This window comes from Camarhynchus parvulus, chromosome 4A, assembly GCF_901933205.1.
Source record: "Camarhynchus parvulus chromosome 4A, STF_HiC, whole genome shotgun sequence".
NCBI classification, from domain to species: Eukaryota; Metazoa; Chordata; class Aves; order Passeriformes; family Thraupidae; genus Camarhynchus; species Camarhynchus parvulus.
Window position 1 is genome coordinate 15280100 of NC_044600.1, and position 23867 is coordinate 15303966.

The 23867-nt window shown below is 49.0% G+C and overlaps 2 protein-coding genes across 11 annotated transcripts in view; one reads left to right on the forward strand and one right to left on the reverse strand.

Annotated features, from left to right (window-relative positions):
* ZMYM3 (zinc finger MYM-type containing 3) overlaps positions 1 to 8344 on the reverse strand; it is a 32250-nt gene extending 23906 nt beyond the window's left edge. For 2 of the 4 annotated variants that reach the window (XM_030967336.1, XM_030967332.1), the window contains exon 1: positions 7613 to 8344. The gene's annotated coding sequence lies outside the window, so the exon portion shown is untranslated. The remainder of the gene's footprint in view (positions 1 to 7612) is intronic. The other 2 variants (XM_030967334.1, XM_030967333.1) reach the window with 2 other exon arrangements.
* Positions 7999 to 23154, forward strand: NONO (non-POU domain containing octamer binding). Of its 7 annotated transcripts, none has more exons than XM_030967337.1 (11): positions 7999 to 8291; positions 9790 to 9958; positions 12530 to 12750; positions 13739 to 14040; positions 16060 to 16155; positions 16995 to 17191; positions 17960 to 18044; positions 19033 to 19135; positions 20465 to 20507; positions 20818 to 20927; positions 22127 to 23154. In XM_030967337.1, the coding sequence occupies exons 1-11, from the start codon at positions 8010 to 8012 to the stop codon at positions 22262 to 22264; spliced, it is 1746 nt and encodes a 581-aa protein (XP_030823197.1). In that variant the 5' UTR covers positions 7999 to 8009; the 3' UTR covers positions 22265 to 23154. The 7 variants fall into 7 exon arrangements, with proteins under 7 accessions (XP_030823197.1, XP_030823198.1, XP_030823199.1 ...); XM_030967338.1 differs by having other exon boundaries at positions 8002 to 8291; positions 12557 to 12750; positions 22127 to 22402; XM_030967339.1 differs by having other exon boundaries at positions 8002 to 8291; positions 9790 to 9913; positions 22127 to 22402.
* Positions 23155 to 23867: the final 713 nt, after the last annotated feature.

Sequence of the window (23867 nt, forward strand, 5' to 3'; positions counted from 1 at the left end):
CAGAAATAAGAACAAAGTGAAATAGAAACAAAGACATCTGAAAGAAAGGTCCTAAAGATTTGAAGAAGATGAGAACCAAGATGATAAACAAGGTTTTTTTTCTGCTGTTCAGAATATGAGCAAGGTCTCCTGCTCAAAGATATCCCCCACCCAGTTTCACAGACAGACTGCAGACCCTACAGTAATCAGCAAAAAAACCTCAAGGCATCCAGATGAAGAAGGAAAATTTATTTATAGGTATACTTAACAGAGCTAACATACCCCTCAGAATGACCTCAGACACTTTGCACAAGTTTGCAATGAACCACTAAGGTCCTAAAGTAATTCCCACTTTCAGCTGGCCTAGTCTTTGCTTGGTAGAAATAGACCCTGGAAACATTTGGAGCATAAGAAATCCATTTGGGCATTCCCTCCCAGAGCATAATGCAAGCAACAATCTACAACTTGTCCTGTAACTCATGTTACAAGCGGACCAAAGGCATCTGGGTTAACAGTGGACACCTTAACACTGCTTTCAAACTTTGGGTGATACAATGCAAAACAAAATTCTGACTTAATGGCAACGTCCTTGACCAACAGAAAAGTCTGAAAGAGAAGAAGTATTCTGCAGATTAAGGCAACTCCAAACTATCAGGATGCGGCTGGAACAGACCTCTCTGCAGAGGCAAGGCTGCAGTAAGAGCACTGACTCACTCACATGCTCTGTTTGGAAGCACAGCCCCCTGTGCTCGAGGCCCTGTCCCCTCTCATCAGCTCTGTCTGAATCCTCCCAGCAGAACAGCTCACACACTCTGGAGAAGGAACCAGAATTTCTTGGGATGTGCAAAGCTAAGGACTGCTGCAGTCAGTCCAATGAAAGGGCCATGTGCTTGAATATCCTGTTCCTATTCACACCAAGAATGGATACCTGGGGAGAGACTGTAAGAAACACAACTAACAGGATGTTCCTCTTCAGCACATCCCCCAGCTAAGGACTCAGCTGCTGAAGAATCACACTTGGCTTGAGCTGCACTGACAATGGCCCTGTTAAGAGTCTGTACTGGGCAAATCCTCTGTGAATCTGCCTAATTCCACTTCGAACCAATTTATACTTTGGACCTCCTAAAATTCCAGTGGGTTGAAGTCCTGCAGTTTAACATTCAGTTTTTAGAAGTATTTTCCTTTTGTTTATTTTCAACCTGCTGCAGCAGAGCTCCAAGGTGATACAGGGCAGATGAATGCCAACTCTTGATATATTTAAAAGAATCTGGAAAAGCTGATGGAGAGTTGAGGCTGGACCTAAGGTGATGCTGACAAACAGTGTGAGTGGGAAAGCACAGAATGTCCCTGACAATGAATTCTTTATAGTGGCTTTCAGCTACCAGCTGATAAGAATGAGGAAGGAGGCTCTCAAAATAGGAAAGAATGTTATTTTCCAGTTCTGTGGGTTGCTCAGAAATCAAACTCAACCTGGAGAAATTAGAGCTGCTCTGCTGCAGCAAGGTAAGAAGCTCTACTTCTGTCTGCCCCAGGCAGACAGATTTGTCTGGGCCTTCTGTTGAGCTTCACAGTGAGTTAAGCTGCAAACAGAGCGTGCATTTTATCTCTAGTAAAGTCTTTTCTCACTTTCCACAACAGAAACAGAATAGCTTATTGTTTCTGGCAGGTGCTGAAATGATCCACCACAAGTCATCACCTCTCTTATTCCAGGACCAGCTAAGGCACAGCTCAGTCACTGGGGTTTGGTCACTGGTCTGCTTAAAATCTTCCTCTTTTCCAGCCACATAACTGGCAGCAAGGAGAGTACAGTGCAACAAACCAAGAGGAGGCAGTGTGCTGAAATCCTGCACTTAGCAGGATATATAACTGCTCCATCTGGGAACTCCTCACCTAGAGTAAGCACTCCCTGGAGTATTCAGTAAGAGATAGATGCTTGGGAAGTTGAAGGAGCAAAGTCTCTTGCACAACAGCCTGCAGCAGAATGCTTCTCAGGCAGCAAGAAAGCATTTCCAAAGGAGTGATGGGACAGCTGGGGGTCCTCCCCAGGTGTGCAGGACAGGCACAGAACACGACACTGATGGCCAAAGCCAGTACCTGTGACCACCAGAGCTGCCCAGCTCTTTCTGCCAAAGAAGGGCACGTGGGATCTTCTCTCAGGTCTGGAAGCTCAAAGTGCAACATCTCTGCCAGGACACTTAAGCACATCCAAGTGACTACCTGGGACTTTATCCAGCTTATTAAAGACATCAGTGGTGCTGTAACTCAGGTAACCATTAGCAGGGGAATATGTGGCCTACCTACAGAAATGAGGATCTACCATCAAACATTTAATTAAAAACAGACAGCAAAAAAAATGCTGTCGTTACTCCCTCCTGATGAAGAGAACATCTCAGAAGTCTTTACAGCCCACAAAAAAAATCCCACAGCCATGCAGTTACTGCTGTTTTCTAGCAAAGGAACAGGAACTGCTTGGGTATCTGTCTTGGACTTCTGTTCATGGATATGTATTCAGATTTTCAATACCTTTGAAGGCTGAAGGATTATCTTTTTCACTATTAGAGATAATCTGAAACATGAAAATAATTAACTAGTAACTACAAAAGACACTTAAATCAACATTTCAGCCACCTCCCATCTACAAGGTCTGTAAGACTTAAGCAGATCTCTGGAAGAAGCTTCTATTTTTTTGTGCCAAATTTTTGAACAAACACTAACACTCCACCTAGTATTTCTCAACAAAAATAGTGCCAATACTCAGTTCAATCAATAAAACATTAAGACAGTAATATCATGGCCTACCAGCATGGTTTCAGTCAACATATCTTCATCAACAATATTATACTTTGAGTGGTGAGTACAGCAGAAGCCAACTTCTCTGCTGTGACTTCTCTGAGTTTATCTGGACAGCTGATAGCATTCTAAATTCAAGCACTGCAAACCTTTATTACGTATTGGCTAACTCACTTCAACTCAAATTAATTTACAAAGAATCACCAGTAAATTAAGCATGCTACTGTGGACCATGTTGCAGTCCAGTCAAAATTGTCCAGAAAGGAGCAGAAAGGATTTTGTTACTTGTGTTTGTGGAGAGGCAGCTCTCTGGGCTGCAAAGTCAAAGAGCACAAAGCCCCCTTGGTGACATTCAGTACAGTGCTACTTGCACACAGTGCCATCTTAGACCATCACTGTCTCATTCTTGGCTACTGTCTACAACTGAACAACTGATAACAGTCATTGGAAGAGCTGAGATGTTTAAAAAAAAATCTGACACAGTAACACATAATCAGTCATAGTTTAGAAAACACCCTCTAGTACTAAACATATTTTGTTCCCTGAAAAGAAACAGGGAGATGTGACCCATCTCAAAAAAAATCCCAAAGTAAGAAGATCTACAGCAGACAACTCCTTGGAGATACAGACAGATGCACACAAGGACACAAAAAGCTGGAAATCAAAGCTGGACAAGCTCATAAACACATGATGAAACAACTGACTATGGGATCTGTAAACCCTCTGTGACTTGGAGGTTTTACATGCAGTGACTCACTCCAAGTCAGCCACAGCTCCTGCAGATGCCACTGGTCAAGTCCTTGTGCCTTGCAGGGAGGGTTGGGCAAACATTGTCCCACCTCCAAATGTATGATTGGTTCTCAATCAGTGCAAACTGCAGCAGCTTTCACCACATCCCCTCCAGGCCAGTTTCCACGTGTGACTGGGACTGTCCACACAACAGTAACTGGTACACAGGGGGAAAAGGGCCTTTCCAGAATTTCACCAGCAGCACTGAGACTCCAGCAATTGTTTTTTGATACTCCCAAAGCCAGGAAAGGAGATCACCACTAGATTTTCCTACAGCAGGAGCCCCAGCTCAGGGCTGCAGGCCTCAAATGTATCACAGACACCCTGAACCCAGAAACCCTAAATCCTCCAGCACTGAGCAGCTGGTGCTGCAACACACAGCCATGAGCCTCCTGTAAATTCCTCAAAGGCAGGAATGACCAAACTGGATTTTGAGTTTGCATTCCAGAAACTTCACCTCAGTTTCAAGAAAGTGCAAGAAGGACAAATTTCAGAAATCTCACAGAATTTCCTGGAATTAGGTTTACCATGAGAATCCTGCAACACTTCAAATATAACTGACAACATTCCTCAATCTCAGCATTATCTAATGCTAACCATAGCAGTAAATGCTAAGACAGGCAACAGGAGCATCCTCATCCATCCAGAATGCCATCCTGGCAGCAGTTTGAAATGCCTTGGATCCCCTCACATCTTGTAAGACCAGGATCTCCCAAAGCACTAAGTGTCAGGGCTTTGCAACAGAGAAAAGAGTAACAAATCTAAGCACACCCTTACCAGCAACGCTATCTGGAGAGCAATTCAGCTTCAAGAACCAACTCCACTCAGCCATCAAGTCCAAGAGAAAATTCTCCTGGTATTTGTACAGCCAAAATAGTGTTAAATGCAGGGAAAAGGGGTGAGTGGGTAAAAAAAGCTTTGGAAGTACTATCAGAAGCACAACAAAAAAGGCTTGCATGCTTGAGCAGTGTGTGTCCAAAATGCCTTAAAATCATATCAAGACAATGATTAAAAAAAATAGAAGACCTGGAAGTGGTAAAAACCAGATGGTCATCAGGTCTGTCTACCTGTTGCCCAAATGCTGCAGGAAGGCATCAGAGCACCTGACAAAGTGTTCTGGCACATCCCACAAGCAGCTGGAGAGGACAGCTGCAGGGACAGCAGGTGACTCTCCAGAGGAGTGCTGCAGCCTGAGACAGGCCACAGACTGTCTGGAGATCCTCAAAACCCAACTGGACAAAGCCCTGAACGACAAGGCCTCAAGTCAGCTTTGCTGTGAGCAGATCAGTTGGACCAGACACTTCTAGAGGTCCTTTACAATCCAAATCTATCTGTGGTTCTGTGAATAAACCTTACTGCACAGGGAAGAGAGAAAAAACAAAAGGGCAGAGTTTCTGAGAGGATATCTTTGAAGGCAAAACATGTAATTTTCCTTAGGAGGCCCTGCAGAGCCAAAGTACTGGAAACACAGTGAGAGCTGTCTCCTCTGCCTCACTGACAGTCCCAGATCCCTCTGCAAGGGGCCTGCCACCAAGGTGCTGGAAAGGGACCTCATTGCTGGGAGGCTTCACCTCACATGCAGCTCTGCAGAGTGGCCCTGGTAAGGCTGTGCAATTGATATTGAGCAGAGCAATAGCTCATCCCATCTGGAGACCAACTCCTCAGCCCTTGGGCTGCCCAGGGCTGGGCCAGCACAGCATGCTCACAGCAAGGGGAGAGGAGACAGCAGCAGAGCCCATGGCCAGCAGGGCTGGTGAGGATGGTCTCAGACATTGCCATTTCCTGATGTGTACCATCAGCAGAGGAAGAAGTTAATAAAACACTACTGAGACTAAAACACAAATCCAGTAAAATCCTTAGCACTGCCTTTGCTAAACTAACAAATGCATTGTCACAGCTGTAGCCTACTCCATGCTTCCACTGGGTGGCTTTGACCACAACCCTTCTGCAGCAAGGCTTCTGCCAGCACATCTGTGTCCATCACAGTTGTGCATCCCAGCATCACTGAGCACAAGACATCCACAGAGACATCATACAAGGCACTTTGCCCCCAAAGTGAGGCCATGGGCACAGCCTGGGCCCTTCCTCTGGCTGCCAGAGATGTGGGAGAATCTGGTGTTACTCACTGTCATCCTCCAAAGCAAGGGCACACAGGGAGAGGGATATGAGCAGGTGCAGAGAGAAAAAGAGGTTGTGCAAATATGCACTATGGAGCTGTGAGGCTCAGGTTAGTCATTACAGCTCTGTAGGCTGTGGATATTCCTTTCATAAGGTTGAGCTCACAATAACAACAGGGTTATGCTCTTATCACCAGCTTTGATCCCAGGCTAGGCAGGGTTAGGTAAGAAAATGCAGATTAAAAGTTTTCTTGGGGATTGCAGCTGCAATGAAAAGGAAAGAAGCTACAGCCTAGAACAAAAGCCATACCTGGAATCACAGCAGGAGCAGAGGAGAGCACAAATGAAGCAGCTCTCATGCTCATCAAAAGAGACTCCAGGAACCATCCCTCAGCACTCAGTTGAAAATCCTACCCCCCACCATCACCTGACACGTCCAGCGCTGCCTCTGCCCACACAGCATATCTGATGCCAGGGCCTTTTCCCATGCTGGGCACACAGCACAGCCAGCTCCCTGCCTCGCCAGGCCTGCCTCCACCTCTGCCAACCACACAGGAGGTGCGTGATGCTCCCCAGGGCACCTTGCTGGCCACAGCTACCCTGCCCACATGGGGAGGCTTCAGCAGCAGCCCAGGGCAGCTCCAGCCCCTGGGGCTGCAGCTTCCTCTCATGGGGCCAGATCCTCGAGAGCAGCACAGGGTGCCCAGGGACACCCACCCAGGGACACACACCCCCTCCAGGCCTTGAGGAGGCTCCAGACTCCCCCACACACAGGGGAAGGCTGTCAGAAAGGTTATCCAGTTCACAGAGCAGCAGCTGTGAACCCCACAGACTTTGCTCCTGCGTGTGGTGACAGCACCATAAAGGCTGAGCCCCTGGGGACGCAGGGAGAGCCGAGCACTAGGGCAGAGCTGTGGGGCAGAGGCTGCCAGGGCTGTTTGCTGTCACTGCTCAGCACAGCCCCTCAGCAAGGACAGGCCCCGCTGGGCTGATCGCTCAGGGCCTCCCGGGAGCCATGAACCCTGGGCCCAGCCTGTGCCGGGGCTGGGGGGCACAGCCAGCCCAGGCCCCGTGAGGGCTGCCCCCCACACCTCCCTGTGCCAGCCCACACCGGGGATGGGCACCAGGCTGGGGCTCCCCAGCCACCGCAGGGGTACCCAGAGACCACCTCCCACAACAGGGGCAGGGATCTCGCTGGGGTCTCCATGGAAGCAGGGTGGGAATGAGGGTCAGGCTGGTGGGTTCCCCGGCCACAGCGGGGGCACCCAGAGCCCAGACCCCTCCCCAGAAGGCATAAGAGTCGCACGATCCCCCCACTGCAGGGGGTACGGGGTGGGCTCTGCACCAGGTCGGGGATGGGGCTCACACGGGGCTCCTCATCCATTCCGGGGGACTCCAGAGACCACCCCCCTCCAGAGCCAGGGCCCACGGGGGTCTCCATGGAACCGAGGCGGGGATGGGGGCCAGGCAAGTGCGTTCCCCAGCCACACCGCGAGGGGTGCAGAGACCACCGCCTCCCCCGCACTGCAGAGCAATTCGCATTGGGTTTTCCATTGGTCTGGAGCTGCAAGGGGTGGGGGTCAGGCTGGGGCTCCCCATCCATCCCGATGGAGCCCACAGCCCAGATCCCCCACAAGGGGCGAGGGTCGCGCAGCGCCCCCCCCCCTCCGGGACCCGCCGCAGGGCGCCCCCAAGCGGCCACCACGGGGAGGGGGCGAGCGGCGCCGGCCACGCCTCCTCGAGGGGCGCCGGCCCCGCCCCCCCCGCAAGGCGCGCACCCCCTCCTCCCCGGGGGGCTCACCCACCCCCCACCCTGGTACCCGCGCCGCACGCCCCCGCCCCGCCCCCTCTTCGCGGGGCCCCAAGACTGGCGCGTGGCCCCATCCGCACCTCCCGGGACACCGCCGGGGCACGCCCGCGGCCGCCACCGCTCGTACCTGGCTCTCCCGGTGCTGCACCGCCCGCTCTACCCAGAACCCGGATTCGGGTCGCGGCCCCTTTAAATGGAGGCGCCGCTCGGAGCCCTCAACGCGCTGCCAGCCGACGGGGGGGCGGCGGCGGCGCCCTATTGGCTGTGCGGAGCGAGGGACGCGCTCTCATAGGCCGCGGTGGGGCCGGGGCTCGCGAGACTCCCTCATGAGCGGCTGCCGCGGGAACGCGGAGCGGAGCCCCGAGCGCGGGATCGGCGCGACAGCCCGGATCGCCACGGACGGCTGGAAAACCTGGGGCGGATCCGCCTGGCGGAGCGGGTCCCGGCAGGCAGGCAGCATGGAGCCGGGCACGGGCGACGGCCGCGGTCTGGCGGGGCACGGCGGGGTGCGGGGGGGGAGCACGATGGGAGGCGCGGGCCAGAACGGGGCGCCCCGGTTCCCGCCGGTGCCCACGTGGCCACCCGCAAAGCGCGGAGCGGATCACACGGAATGGGCTCGCCGCCCCGCTCCCCGCCCCCCCCTTAACCCTCTCGCTGCCGCCAATCCCGGCCCCAGCCCCGCTGTCGTCCCGGGGGGTCCAGTCTGGCTGCACCGCCACGGCCTCTACCTGCACGCGGGGGGACCCACCCGGCCGAGCCCCGGCGCCGCCACCGCCTTCCCGAAGCTGGAGCGTCTCCCCGGGGCGGTGAGTGACAGCGCGGCCAGGCGGGGCTTCTGCGGGGGCCCGGGACGCGGCACCGCCCCCGGGAGGGACCGCCTGGGCCGGCGCCCCCCATTCCCAGCACCGCCTCCCCCCGGGATCCCCCGCCCGTGCCCGGGCTGCGCTCCCGCACCACCGCGCAGAGCCCGGCGTGCCCTTCTCCAGCCATGACAGCGCCCGTCGGCACCCCCTTCCCGCCTCGCCGCCCGCGGCACCCCCTTCCCGCCTCCATCCGTGCTCCCCGCGCTGTCCCCCCACCCCTCCCGGGGGTCCCCTGCCGGTGGGACCCGGGCCCCCTCCAGCTCAGCGGAGCAGCATCCAGCTCTTGGCCGCCCCGCTCCACCGGGGGGTTCTCCCATCGCTCCCGCCCCCGGGAGCCTGCGGTTTCCCAGCCTGCGGGTACACGGGGGTGCCGGGGCTGAGCGTGGGCTGGGAGCCGAGGGTACAGCTGGGAGCGGGCGCTCCGCAAAGGCTGTGAGCCGTCCGAGGGTCCCGTGCCCGGGAGCGGGCTGGCCGCAGGCGCGCGGCACCTGCCCCGGTGAGGCGGCGGAGTTTATTGCAAGGTGGTGAAGTGAAACCCGCGGAGGCACGATACGACCGCGCTCCCAGAGCGCCCGGTGCGCTCCCCGGGGCAGGAGCCGCCTTCCTCCGCACAGCGGGGCAGCGACGGGAACGGGCTCCGGACAACGAGGGGGAGCCGGCGGCTGGAGGCGGCAAGGAGCGGGCATGGGAATGGGAATGGAGAACATCTAGAGGAGAGGGGATCGGCACAGGCCAGCTCCCCGGCGCTGCCCGGGCTCCGGTGCTCACTGGCCGGGCTGGAGAAGCCAAGCCCGGACCCGCCCCGGTGCCGTCGGGGGGCGCGGCGGGGCGGCACGCACTCGGCGCCGCCGCTGGCCCTTTAAAAGCGCGCGGCCCCCGCGCGCCCGCACCGCGCCTGCGCGCCGCGCGCGGGGCGGCTCGCGGCGCTCCCTTTGTCCCCCGCTCGCCTCTCACCCAAGCTTGGTGCCCGCCGCCGTGATTGGCAGCGCGCGCTGCCGCTCCGTTGACCAATGGGGTCCGCGCACGGCCAGTTGGTCCCGCCTCACTACCGCGGCTGCTGTGAGTGACGGCGGGCTTGGCCAGTTAGTGGCGCGGCGGCGGGTGCCAGGTGGCCAATAGGAGCTCAGGGAGAGGGGCGCTGTGGTAGGCTGCGCGAGTTCCGGCCGCGCGCTCTCCTCTCAGGGCCGCCGCGGTCCCCGTGCCCGTGTCCGTCCTGGTATTTGTGTCCGGGGCCGGTGCCTGTCCCGGTGTCCGTGTCCCTGTCCGGTGTTGCCACTAGGTGAGGTCGCGGGGCGGTAGGGTCGCGGCTCGGCCCCGCTCCGTCGTCGCCGGGGCCCGGCGCGGCCTGCGCGGCCCGCCCCGCCCCTGCACGCGGGGCCGGCGGGAGCCACTCGGGACCGAGCTCCGGGCCGCTTCCCGACTGTGCGCGTGTTGCTTTTAGGTGGGGAAGATGCAGGGCAACAAGGGCTTCAACATGGAGAAGCAGAACCACGCTCCGCGCAAGCAGCACCAGCAGCACCCACCGCCGTCCATCCCCGCGAACGGGCAACAGGCCAACAGCCAGAGTGAGTCCCGGGCCCGCCGCGGGGGCCCGCCCGGCCCCGCTCTGGGTAGGCGCTGAGCGACCGCTTCGGTGCAGCGGGAAACCTCGGGTTAGCTGCGGCCCTCGGGCGTGCAACAGGTCTCGGCAGGAACAAAAGGAGCCCGGTTTTCCAAGTTAAAACAATAAATCCTTAGGTTCCCAAGCAGGCTGCAGCATCTCCTGCTGTATCAGTTTTTTCTCCTTGTTGGAAACTGCGGGTTTAATTGCGCCTGGGTTGCGTTCGTGGGTTTTCTTTTGGTTTTGCTCAGTCCGCTCGTGGGTACGCGCGAGTCCTGTGGCATTTGTTCGTAAGTTTTTTGTGTTCGTGAGTTTCTTGCATTCCCAGAATCAGGGCAGGCAATATAGAGGTTCTGTCTTTGTCTCAAAATCCCAGGGAAAGATCTCTTACAGTTTGAAAGTCAGTGCGTTCTTGACAGTGTGTCTTTAAGCGTCGCGAATATAGGGAGCTCTGTGTTTCATTGTTTGATTCCTGTTTTTTCCCCGGGCATAACAGATGGCTTCTCAATACAGGTTTTCTTAGGAAGCTAGAAAGTTAAGAAGCTTGATTGCTAGAGCAATTACTAGATTATGCAGAAATCAGAATCGGTGAAGATTATGTTGTAGTGAGAACGTTGTTGCAGAGATCTGCAGACACCTCTTAAGACTGATTTTTTTTTTTATAATGAGGAACTAGGAGATGTCCAGCTTCACTTATTATTTAATGCCAGTTGACATTGCTGAAAGCCGTTCTGCTCCAGCGGGTTTCTGGGTTTTCCTGGTCAGTGTGGAGTGGCACTCCTCAGCGGGTGCTTGTGAGCTGGGACAGAACACGTTAATGGCTTCAGGGGCCTGAACTGATCTAACCTGATGGTTTAGAAGTGGCGAGACATCTCCGTTAGCATTTTTGGGGAGGAAAAGAGTGCTTTAATTTAATTAGATGTGGATTTTTAATTTTTTTAAAGTCTGGACACTTTGGCTGTTCAAAACAAAAATGCGTAGAAGTCACCTGTGCATTTTGTGTGATTCCTCAGAGTGGGGGTTTTTGTGTCAAATATACTGGGCTGGTAAAAATCCAGCATGTTTTTGTCAAGTGGTGGGGTTGAACAGGCTCTTTTTCAGTTCCCAGACTATAACAGACAAGAGTGGCAGAGCAGCCGGTTCCAGTCAGGTTGTAAACAATAACAGTACAGCTGTACTGGGGAATTCCCACAGGAATCAGCTTGGAGTGAGTGAGTGAGTCTCACTCCTTTGCATGGATCTCCTGAGGCAGAACAGTGGTACTCTGTGTACCCCTGAGTGTAACTCTGTCCAAGTACCTCGTGTTGTATCCACAGCCCTTGCAATTGATTCCCAAATACTCATGGAAATGCTGTGAACAAGGCAAAACGTTTTACTCCTGCACCTTTGCTCTGTGAAGTACATAACTTACTCTCACTGCTCTTCTCTGGGCACACTCTCAGTCTGGTTATTTAGTGTTGGCTATGGAGGTGTGCTTACTCCTATCAAAGGGTTGTCCTTGCATTGTCTTTTCATGGACAGTCTCTCTCATTTAGTGCCCTGCTTTGTAACTGGAATCAAGCCATTGATGTTCACAGTTTATTTCTTATGTGTGACCATGACTTGTGTCCTCTGCAAAGCAAAGGAGTTGCTTTCTGTGCCCTCTAGTCCTCTGTGGTTAAGTTCCATGTGTGTTTAAGAAAATGGGGCACAGAGTGATAAAGTGATGCTAAATCCATCCCTGTGTCTGGCACATAACAGAGCTTTCAGGATCATGCAGGACTCTTGCTGAATTAAGGGTTAAAGATTGTATTTGCCTGTGGGGATTTGAGAATGTTACTGTTTGTGTTTATTTCTGTTGGACAGCTCAGAAAATATTTTAACCTTGGACTTGATCTCAGAGGTCTTTTCCAACTTTAAAAATCCCTTCTAGGAGAACTTACTGAATAGGGATTTTTTTCTTGTAAGTAAGCTTGTAATTTTTCTGAGGGCTCACCTATATGGTAGGGTTTTTTTAAATTTTTGGGTTGGTGTTTTTCCCCACTATTTTAACTATTCCAGCCTTCTCTTCAGCTTGGAAACCCATCCTCTGGAACCCATCTCATAGAATGACAGCTATCTGAAATGTTATCTGTCTGAACAAAATTTCCGCTTATTTTCATATTTTTTCTAGATATCTGGAGTTGTTTTTTTGTGTTTTTGAGTAAAATTCTGTTTTCTGGCTAAACTGTGGCCTTTTCTCTAATTATTTGTGTTCTAATAGCAAAATCCTGTGTTGTGACTGCAGTTGTTCTTTTTTTTTTTTGGTGGGCCAGCCAGTTGCCTTGACCAGATCTCAAAAAGTTTGAGTGAAATATTTGATGCTATTTCAAGCTGTAGTGTATTGTTTTCTCCAATTCACTGGTGTTAATGAGCACTGAGGTTCAGTTTTCTTTAAGAAAAGCTATGGGGCCAGTCTGAAATAAAACATAAAACTCCCTTTTTGCTGGAGAGATGGCTGGAGAGGCTTAAGACCAAAATGAACGGGTGTGTTACCTGTATTATCCTGTGTCTCTGTGGTCACTGTGATGAAACCTAATAAAATTTATCCCCCCAACTGTAGAGCAGCTGTGTACCTTATTCCCCTCAGATGAAGGCCTGACTATTGACCTGAAGAATTTCCGGAAACCTGGTGAAAAGACCTTCACCCAAAGAAGCCGCCTGTTTGTGGGGAATCTGCCCCCAGATATTACAGAGGAAGAGATGAGAAAGTTGTTTGAGAAGTATGGCAAGGCAGGGGAAGTCTTCATACACAAGGACAAAGGCTTTGGTTTTATCAGGCTGGTGAGTGACCTGGCATTTTGGGGAGTTCTGTGGTGATGGCTCACGATGGAGCACTATTGCTAATTGAAAGTAGTAGATGTTCTGATGTCTTGCTGATTACACCTGCTGATGATTTTAGTAACCTGGAATATGGGATTAGATTCCAAGTGGTTGGTCTAGGGCTTGCTTTTAAGAGAGATGTGAGTTTAGGCAGCTTGTGGCAGCAGTTATGTGAGCACTGATAAATTTATTCTGAAATCAACTAGTAGAAAGCAGAAAAGAACTCCCATGAATGTGATGCTATTATAGACAAAGTGAACTTTTCTATTTCTGGAATATGGAATTCCTATGGGCATGGTTTGTCATGCAGCATTTCTGGCATGATTAATGCTCTTGGGCTAGGGGATCTCTAGATGATCACGATGAAGTGTGTCTGAAAGGGAAGTAGCTACCACCATAGAGTGGTTCTTAGATTTCTGTGGCTCATGCACCACCTTTGTGAAAGTCCTGAGGTGAGTGGGTGAGGTTCCCACAGCCATATCTGGGCCACTTTTATGTAGTGCAGGTGCTTGGTAGTTACTTAAATGAGTGGGAAAGTGGCATGAGAGGTGCAAAAGGGGTATAGAAGGTCTTTCATGGATTGTCATACTGTCAGCATTTCCTTATCAGACTTGCTTAACAGATGAATCTTAGTTGTTTCTTCAAAATGTATTAGTTTTTTTGAAAAAAAGGTGCTTTTTAGCCTTAATATAATTATGTGTCATAATGAAAATTTCATTGTTTGCTTACTTCACACCAGCTGTTGGACTAAGCTTAGGTATTTGTTATGTATTTCTCACTCTCCCCACCCCCAAACTCTGGCTGTTCAGTCATTCATGATAAGGAATAGCTGTGCTTTTTGGCACGAGATTAATTTATTTCTCTCAGAAGTACTTGTTACGGAGAAATAAGCTTGTGTTTAATCCCATGCCTTTCTGGGAGCTTTAATGCAGGCTGTTTTTATCTGCAGGAAACTCGCACCCTGGCAGAGATTGCCAAGGTGGAACTGGACAACATGCCTCTGCGTGGGAAGCAGCTCCGAGTGCGCTTTGCCTGCCACAGCGCCTCGCTGACAGTCAGGAACCTGCCTCAGTTTGTGTCCAATGAGCTCCTGGAGGAAGCCTTCTCAGTGTTTGGCCAGGTGGAAAGGGCTGTGGTTATTGTGGATGACAGAGGACGATCCTCTGGGAAAGGCATTGTGGAGTTCTCAGGGAAGCCTGCTGCTAGGAAAGCGCTGGATAGATGTAGTGATGGGTCTTTCCTGCTGACTACGTAAGTGTGCCTGGGGAGAGGTGCTGTGCATTGGCTGGTGAACCCTGGTTCTAGCACCACAGTGGGACAAATGAGGCATGAGGTGGTGGGGGATTGACCTGGGGAGAATTTTATTTAACTTTGTTCCAACAAGACAGAGTCTGTGCTGAAGCTCAGGTCTGAAAGCTTTCTTCTGGGAAGCTGCTAGTGGGGTAAGTACATAAAACTTCCCAATAAACTTTTTCTCCATAAAACAAACTTAGGGCAATTAAAGCAGCCTTTAAGAACAGGACCTGTTTCAGAGACCATCCATATAACTTGTTTGGAAACAAAGTGCAAGTGTTTTAATTGTACACTCTGGGTCACTAGAGGGGAGAGTCTTGGGGCGGGATTCCATGGGCTTGAATGCCACTGTGGGCATGGGATCTGTTGGAGAGGCTGTTCAGATAGGTTGGATTGTTTGGAGTTTTCACCATTATAAACTGCTTTCCCTGTGCTCAAAGGTAATAAGGTAGAAAATCATGTTCTCATAATTATATGAAGTTGTTCAAGCAAATGACTAATTCCAGTTGCATTCCACAAAGCAGCTTGTTGCTCTGTTAAGAGGGAGCCATTTCTGATGTCTTAGAAAAAAATTACTGTTTTGTATTAATCTCCTAGAATTTGTGACTAGAACACTTCCTGAAATTGAGCTGTATTGCCTATTTTTAAAGTAATTTTTAAAGTTTTGTGCTTTTCACCTGCTGTGGATCTGCAGTGGCACAGCTGTACACAAGCACATTCCATTTCAAAAAGCAGGTTTTGCTTATTTCTTTTTTAATACCTGTTTTTCTCCCTGATGCTTCTTGAGGATAACCAGCATAGTGAGTAGTGCTCTGTAGGAGGATTACTGTTAGGGAGCTTTTGCTGATTCAGAAGTCTATACCTGAAGGAACCATGAAAATAGATTTTTAAAAGTGATCATGCAATACTAATCACTATCAATGCATAGCTAAGGTTAACATTCAATCTCTTTATAGTTATCAGTACCTTAGGTTCTGGTATCTAAGAACATAAATAAGTCTGTTGTTCCTTTCTAGTTACGGTTTGGTTTTGATTAAACTTGTTCTGGTTTGTCCTAGTTCAAGACAGGAAAGCTAGATAAACTGTTTGAAATTTGTTCATGTTAGAAAATAAGATTATTAATAATGGAATATGTCACATCAAAGTGCAAAGCTGTATTATGGATCTTCAGCTGAGGAAATGGATTTTAGCCTTCCATATCCTGCCTTCCTGCTGGAGCCTGGGTACTCATTGCCACTTGGCACAACAGGATCATCTGTCTTCATTTCCCCAGCCCTGGCACATGGGATTGAGGAGCTCATGGGAAGCTGGGGTGCTGCTTTGTGCTGAGGATGAGCAGTGTCAGTGCTGTGGTGGAGAGCTGATTCAGAGACCAGGTCAATACTTTGTTCTGCTTGCAGAAGCCAGGGAGACAGAAGCACACATCTGCAGTGTCTGTTGTGAAGTGCACCAGTGGATTCCCTGGGGGGTGGAAATTCAGACAAGGGCCCAGTGGACCTTCCTAGAGCACTGTTGCCAAGCAACAGTAGCACATGGTGGCCTCACGAGCACAGGATGACTGGATGGTACAGCCTGCAGCCTCCAGTGAGGAGTGGTGTGATGACTCTTTGCTTTAGATAGCCATAAAAAGGCACAGATGGCCTTGTGCCACTCTAGAGACAAGACTTCATGCTGAGTAGATCCTACAGGAGTGTGTCAGGATTCCAGTTAAGCTGTAACTTACAAGTAACTACAAATATTATTCTTCCAGTACAATTTTGGTTTGGATTAAACAAGGATTTTGATTTACAGTTATACTCCTATTCTAGAAAAAAAGAGTTCAATGTGATTCCTGGAATCACTTTGATTCACTTTGGTTGAGATCCCCAGCTGCTCTGAGTTTCTTTGAGCAGTGCTAAAAGCAGTATAAGTTGTGCTTTCCACAACTGCAAGCTTGTTCTTGATTTTTTGTGAAAGCACCTCACTTTTTCTTTACAGATTCCCTCGCCCTGTCACTGTGGAGCCCATGGATCAGTATGATGATGAAGAGGGTCTACCAGAGAAACTAGTCATCAAAAACCAGCAATATCACAAGTATGTGCCTGGCATGCAGCAGGAGAGTGCCTGTGGGCTAGTGTCTCAGTCTTAGAAGGGTGGCTCATCAGGACCTCCTTTTTTTTCTATAAATGTGACCTGAGTTTAGAAGGAGAATTGCATTCACTCTTCTCTTGCCATGATTGGCTGAAAGAAAATAGTGATTTTTGAATCCACACTGCTGGATAAGACTGGCAGCCTTCACATATTTTCTATAAGTCCATTTCAGTTGTTGGAATAAAAAATTAGGTCAATTTGATATAGCACAGATGACATGAGATTCCCTGGGAAGTATTACAGAAAGCCTTTGTAGGAAACACTTGAATCCACAATAGAAATTTAGGGAATTATATGACCAGGTATAAGACCAGAGTCTTAGAAGGCTTCCCAGTATAGGTGGGAATCCTGTGATCTGAGCAGTCAGCATTGGCAAACCATGTGAGCTCATGAATTTTTCAAGTAAGGAAGATGAGAGCTTCAGGAGGTGGAATTAGGAATAGTCCTGTTCTACAGGTGCAGAGTGAAAATAACATGCGCACTTGGGCGCTGTTTGTTTCCGGAGTGCATCTCTCCATAAGATGTGCAGCAGGAGCAAAGGCTGTTGCTTTCAAAGGGATTTCTAAATCTCTTTATCCAGAATCTCTTATGAAGCAGTGTCATTGCTTGTAATGGAGGAGGACAGCTTCCATGCAGGAATAAGATGATGCCTGAGGAGCAAACAAACTGGTGTCTCAGGCACAGTTAACTGGGGTCTGCTATTGCATTTGACGCACAAATGGAATTTTCTTGGTTCCTCCTTGCTCTCCTGAAGCATTCACTAGCTCTTCATTGTTTGCTAGGGAGCGTGAGCAGCCTCCTCGGTTTGCACAGCCTGGCAGCTTTGAATATGAATATGCCATGCGTTGGAAGGCTTTGATAGAGATGGAGAAGCAGCAGCAGGAACAAGTAGATCGCAACATCAAGGAAGCTCGAGAGAAGCTGGAGATGGAAATGGAGGCAGCTCGCCATGAGCACCAAGTGATGCTCATGCGACAAGGTATCAGCCAGATAAATAAATCCAGGGTGGGAGCAGGGCCCTGCACTGTCCAGGAGTGGATGGCTCAATAGACTGGCTAGAGACCACTCAAGGGGAGCTGTGGTGGTTGCTTCTCTTGTAACCAAGCATGGTAGCAGCAAATAAATGGAATCGTAGCATTGTTTAGGTGGAAAAGATCAGCAAGTCCAACCATTAATGTGCTTTCAGGTACTTGTAGAGCAGCAGAGTCTCCTCGAGTCGTCTTTTCTCCAGGCTGAGCCTGTTACCCAGCTCCCTCAGCTGCTCCTCATCAGAATTGTGTTCCAGACCCTTCCCCAGCTCTGTTCCCTTCTCTGGACACGCTCCAGCCCCTCAGTGTCTTTCTTGATGTGAGGGGCCCAGAGCTGGACACAGGATTTGAGGAGTGGCCTCAGCAGTGCCCAGGCAGGGGACAATCACTGTCCTGGTCCTGCTGGCCCCACCATGGCTGGGACAGGCCAGGTGCCATTGGCCTCTTGCCCACCTGGGCACACCTGGCTCCTGTTGAGCTGCTGGTGAGCAGCATTCCCAGGGCCTTTCCCACCAGGCCCTTTCCAGCCCCTCTGCCCCAGCCTGGAGCTGCAGGGGGTTGCTGTGACCCAGGACAGGACCTGGCACTGAATCTTGTTTAACATGGGGAGATGCTACTGTATTGGTAAAGGCTTCTATGTTATAGGTCTAGTTCAGGAATTCGTAAGAGGTGGCATGGGAGATGAGTCTGATTGTGTTTTTTACTGTTGTCTTACGCAGATTTAATGAGGCGCCAGGAGGAGCTGAGGAGAATGGAGGAATTGCATAACCAAGAAGTACAAAAACGTAAACAGCTGGAACTCAGGTAAGGGGGCAGATTGTGAAATGCTGTGAATCCAGAGCAGAATAAAACACCACTGCACCTGATTGTTCATTGTGACAATTTAATTACTGCCTCAAGTGTGCCTGTTACTTTGGGCTTTTTTTGGTCATAGGGAAGAGTGTACACTTGGTTTAAGATGGAAGAGTTAGGAGTGTCTTCCATTGATTAGTGTGTGCTTCTTCACATTTCTGTGTCTCAGTTAAGCTCCTTTGTGAGGCAGATAGAAAAATCAGAATCTCTGCTGGGATTTAGCGGCTTCCGTGCTGCAGATTGGGAAATCCCATTCCAGCATCTCTGTTTTCATTTGAGGGTAACTTGGTCTCAGAGATTCCTCTCTCCATTGTAGCACTTCCTTGTCTTGGGGTTGTTTTGAGACGCTCCAGGAAGATTACCAGACTATTTGTAATAGAAGGGGTTTGAGAGCTGTCAGGCTTGATATTGCATGTAGTCTGCATGCATTTGGGAGCTGCTGTGTGCACAGGGTTGGAAAACACTTCTAAGATCATGAGTTCAGCTGTAAATCTAACAGTGCCAAGCCCACCACATCTACACATCCTTTAAATCCTTTTAGGGATGGTGACTCCACCACTTTCTGGGCAGCCTGTGCCAATGCTTTGTAACCGTTTTGGTGAAGAAATTTTCGCAGGTGTGACTTGAGGCCGTTTCCTCTTGTCCTGTCACTCGTTAACTGGGAGAAGAGACTGTCTCCACCCTCCTGTCAGGCAGTTGTAGAGGGTGGTCATGTCCCCCTTGAGCCTCCTTTTCTCCAGGCTGAGCCCCTCCAGCTCCTTCAGCCGCTCCTCATGAGACACACACACACAAGTGGGTTTTGTTTTTTTTCAAATGAGGTCCTCAAAACTGAAAATTTGAAGTGTAAAGTTTCCAATGAAGATCCTTGAGGCAGCACTGCAACCCAGTGATGCAGGTGGTTGGTGTTTGTTGTGCTGAGCATCTTGGACTTTGTTTGCAGGCAAGAGGAGGAGCGCAGGCGCCGTGAGGAGGAGATGAGAAGGCAGCAGGAGGAGATGATGAGACGCCAGCAGGAAGGCTTTAAAGGGAATTTTGCTGATGCGGTACGAGTGCTTCTACATTTCCATTATATCTCTACACTCACAGTAGATTTTTCCCTTCCACAGCACAGCTTTCTGTGAATTTTCAGCTTGGTTGGACGACTGTACATCAGTAGTGTAGTCTACCCTAAATTATTGTCTCCCTCCAATGTTAATACAGTTTAGCCTGGAAACTGTAAATCTCCCAGTTCTGTTCCACTGCTCTTCACATAGGGCCCTCTGTAGCTGTCTTACTGTTCAGAAAAATGTGTGCTGACTAACTCTGTTCTAACAGCAACAAACACACTGTCCTGAAGCACTGCAGCAGAAAGCTGTTATGATTATATGACTGGCGATATCCCTAGCTTGCAGTCTGTCTTAGTCATGATGAAATGATCCCAACTGAAGGCATTGCTGCAGGCATGGTATATGCTTGTACTTAAAATTCAGTTGGTCAAGTATTTTTTTTTGTAGTGTAACCTGGTGGTAACCTGCCTTTTAATAACAGTATCTCTAGTTCTATAGAGAAATGCCTTACAATCTGTTTCCAGTCCCAGGCACTTTCTGTTGTGGAGGCCACTGTAGGGCTGTTCAGGTGGTGTAATGGCATTGATGCAGCTGGGGCTGTGTTCAGTGCTTACTAGTGAAACTTAACCCCTAGGCAAAATAGGTAAATGTGTGTCAAACCAAAGGGCCAAGAGCCAAAAGCTGGAATGTTCTCTTTGTGCAGCAGATATCCTGATTCCTACAAATAATACTGCCTTCATATGATAAATAACGGCACTGAGACTGGAGATGAAGTGAAAGTTGTCTTCACTTAACACTGTTAAAAAAAGTAGTGCCTTCACTGAAGTGCTCCTGGTTTTGCAGTGAGAAAAACCTGCGATAGGTATTTCTGATGCTTGGTTAATAAAAGAGAAATTGAGCTCACTAAATGGTATTTTAATGCAAGTGACCCAGTACTGTGTCTTTATGTAAGCTTGCATTCCTTTCAACAGGAAAAGCTTCTTAGATGTGCTGAGGGAGTAGCAAAACTAATTCTATCTAATGTGTTACTACTGCTCAGCACATCTTTCCATCAAGATGTCTTTGTTAAAGTATGCATGTGCAGCTTTGCTGCTGGATATTTTATTATAATTTTGAAAAACAACCTTTTATAATGAGATATTTAAAATAAAACCTATTCATTCAGCAGCTATCACATGAAGGTTGCTCCTGCTGTTCTTTGACATTTACCCTGGGAATTACTTTTCTATACATTATTCAGTAGTAAATCCTCAGAACTCTTTGAATTTGTATAATTACATTTTTAAAAGCCTGATTATCAGTTGAAATGAGTGTCTGTCTTTCCAGAGGGAGCCACCAGACATGCGAATGGGACAGATGGGTATGGGAGGTAAGAGTATTCTTTGTTCCCGTGCATGTTCATTTCCTTACAAAATCTGCCCTTTTTTTTAGTGATCTCATTTTATTGGCTTCTTATTTAGAAACTCAGTCACAGTAATCTCCCAGGCTAGTAAGAGGAAGTATTCATGTGACAGGAAACACAACATGCTGTAAAGCAAGATCAACTGGTCTTGACCTGATAGTGCAAAGCTGGGACTCTGTCCCTGCATGGAGCAATGTTCTGTGGCTCTGGGGTGATGAGCAGACCCCAGTCACTGTGTGTGTGTGTGCCAGGACTATTCCTCAGTTTTCTTTTCCAGGTACCATTGGCATGAACAATAGAGGGGCTATGGGTGGTACCAATGTCCCAGCTCCTGCACCTCCTGCTGCTGGTCCTGGAGCTATGATCCCTGATGGAGCCATGGGAATGGTAATGTATCTCCATCTGCTTTTTGTGCAGACCTCTAAAATGCAGATTATGTTGTTTGCAGTATTAAGTACTACCTGCTGAAGTTGAAGCACCCAGACCTGTTGCTTCACTCCTCCTAAAATCTTTAGAAGTTAATCTTGCCTTGGTGCTAGCTGATAATTTGCAGGAGATTGAGCCAAGTCTAATAATGGCTTAATGTACTTCCAAGAGTGCTAGTGCTAAAATGCTTGTTAGAAAGCTCTTAGGAGTAATATATGGTTGTTTTTAAATGACCTAGTGGGAAGCACTTTGTGAAATAGAGAGTTTTTTGAGAGTAGATTCTTGTAGGCATAAAGCCAAGCTTTCAGGAGTGTTCTGTTCATCACCAGTTCCATAACCAGAAAAGGGTTATCTCCTGTTCTCATATGCCAGACTGAGTTCAGCTAATTTGCTTAGGAGGTCAAAAGCAAAGAATCAGTGGTGTTCATGCTTATTTGTTTGACTTTTTAAAATTTTTGTATTTGATTTAGTTTTAAACTTTACTGCAGGGTTTTGCAATAGACCCTGACTTTTGTGGCATTTGTCATCCCTCTCTGTCACACAGAGGATTGGCCCTCCCACAGTGTCAGCACTTCCAGTCACCAGCAGAAACAGCAGCAGTCATAGTAAAGTTTGTCCTGAAAGTTCATCTTCCTTCAGTGGTTTTTATGAACTGGTCCAATAAAGTTTTCCTGCAAACATTCCTACTCAGACTTCTTGCTCTGTCGTGACTGCTATGACACAGATTTTTTTTTTTCCATAAAGAGCAGTTTTATTTGTCTAAAAACCACCTAAGTGGTAGGGACAGCAAAGCAGCTGAGGTTAAGTGAATGTGCACTACACAGTGAAATTAAGGGGGAAGGTGAAGCCAGGAGTGGAAAGGGAAGGTGAGTTCACATGGCTCACCTGCTGCTCAGCAGGGCCCTGGTCTGTGAGGTGGTGCACTCAGTCTCAGTATTCCTGACTGCAGGTTGTGTGGGAAAAGCAGCTTTGTTCTTCAGTGGTCCAGTGGTGCAGGTTTGGGACTGTGGGGATGTTTTTGGTGGGGTGAATGTTTGCAGTGAGGTCGGCTGGAATTGTGGAATCCTGATAGAATTGCAATCAACTCAAACTGCTTTTAACTGCCCTTTGTCCTTCCTTGTTTTTCTTCCTGCATCTTCTGCACTTGTGCTCCTTCCCAGACCCCACCACCACCTCCAGACCGCTTTGGCCAGGGTGGAGCCATGGAAGGCCTTGGAGCCATGGGAGGGAACCCGCCCGCCTTCAACCGAGGAAATCCGGGCGGGGATTTCGGCCCCAACAAGCGCCGCAGATACTAACCAGGGTTCAGCTATCCCCTGTACACGCCCCAAAGGAGGAAATCTTGGCAGGCCACACACAGGGTTCAACCTGGGGGGGAGGGGGGACGTTTTAAAGGTAGTTAATTAGGGCCTGTTTTGGTAAAGCCACTCTAGGACAAGGGGAGTGCAGTCTGACTGGTAAAGGTTTTGGAAAATTTCATGTGATGCATTCCTAATTTCAAAGTGAAAAATTTATTCTGGGAGGCTGCCCTGGTTCAGTAACAGTAAAATCTTGCAAGGACCCTAATGCCTTGACCATTCCAGGTTTCCTATTTGCAGATGAAATCATGAGACTAAATTGGATAAAATTTCAGTATGTCTTGGCATTTTTTTAGTGTAGTGTACCTTGCTTAAGAGCACGGGGGGGGGTCTCTGGAGAACTAGGGCAGCATTTGGGTACTTTGCAGCTCCCATGATTTTGTAAATTTATATAGCTCCAAATGATCCGTCATGTAGTGAATTGGAGGAGGTTTTGTTTCTTTTTTTTTTTTCCCCTCCTAACTTGTTAGTTACTCTTTTTACCTGGACCATTTGTTTCTTTGAAGTAGTTGACAGTCGTGCAGCCTGAAGGGCTGGGAGGTTCTTGTTTGGATGGATTTTTTTGATAACGTGTTGTATCTCTTTATTTTTACTGGTAGTAAAAGTACAATCTATTGGATAAAGATACTGTATCTCATGCTGAAGATTTAACTGAAACAAATGTTTGTATAATCCTAACCTTGCCTGTCTTTTATGTAGAAGTACTACAAGATTTTTCATTTAGTGTAAACTGTTTGAACACAAACTGTAATTGTCCCACTAAAAAGTTTGAGTTTGTCTGAGGAATGTTACAGGAATGCATTATTAAAGTGGATTTTAAGCCTTTTTTATCTGGTGTCTTGTTTCTTCTTTTTTTAGTACTAATGTCTACATGTGGATTGAATTTCATGAAGCTTCAGGTTATGGTGTGAAAGTTGTTTTTGCATCACTCTGTAAAGAAGGTGTTCAACCCCTGAGGATTTTCTAGCAGTTTTCCTTCTCACAGAACAAGTTTTATTTGTGGGTTGGAATGTGACCTTCAGCTTCAGCGGGTCAGAATGCGGAAAGGGAGCTGCTGACATACCTGGGATGTGTCTGCTGTGGTTGCAGGGAGCTGGGATGCAAGACTTGTCCGTGTGTCCTGGAGCTCAATTCCTTTCTCAGGTGCAGAGTACAGAGTTGTCTGTCTGTGATCTGTGCTGCAGTTGCCTCTGGCTGGGACCTTCCAGAACTCCTGTGCTGGGATAGGAAGGAGAGGACTCACTGATGGCAACAGTAATGCTTTATCTGAGTGATACTTGAGGCAATCTGTAGGGACAGGAGCCTTCTGTGGCCTGTACTCTCACATTGGGTCTCTAGAGTTGAGACTGCAAAGGGGGAAGCTTAGAAATAAATTGAGGTGGGAAAGGGAGGAGGGAGAAAGTGTTAAAGCCTAGAAGCGTAAAAAAGTGCCTTGAACAATTGTGAAATCATGGGAAAGAAAAAAACATTTTGAGATGGCTAGTGTTGCCACAGCAAGAACCTTAAATTGGAGTTTGGTCCTGTGGGTACTCTTTAAGTACAG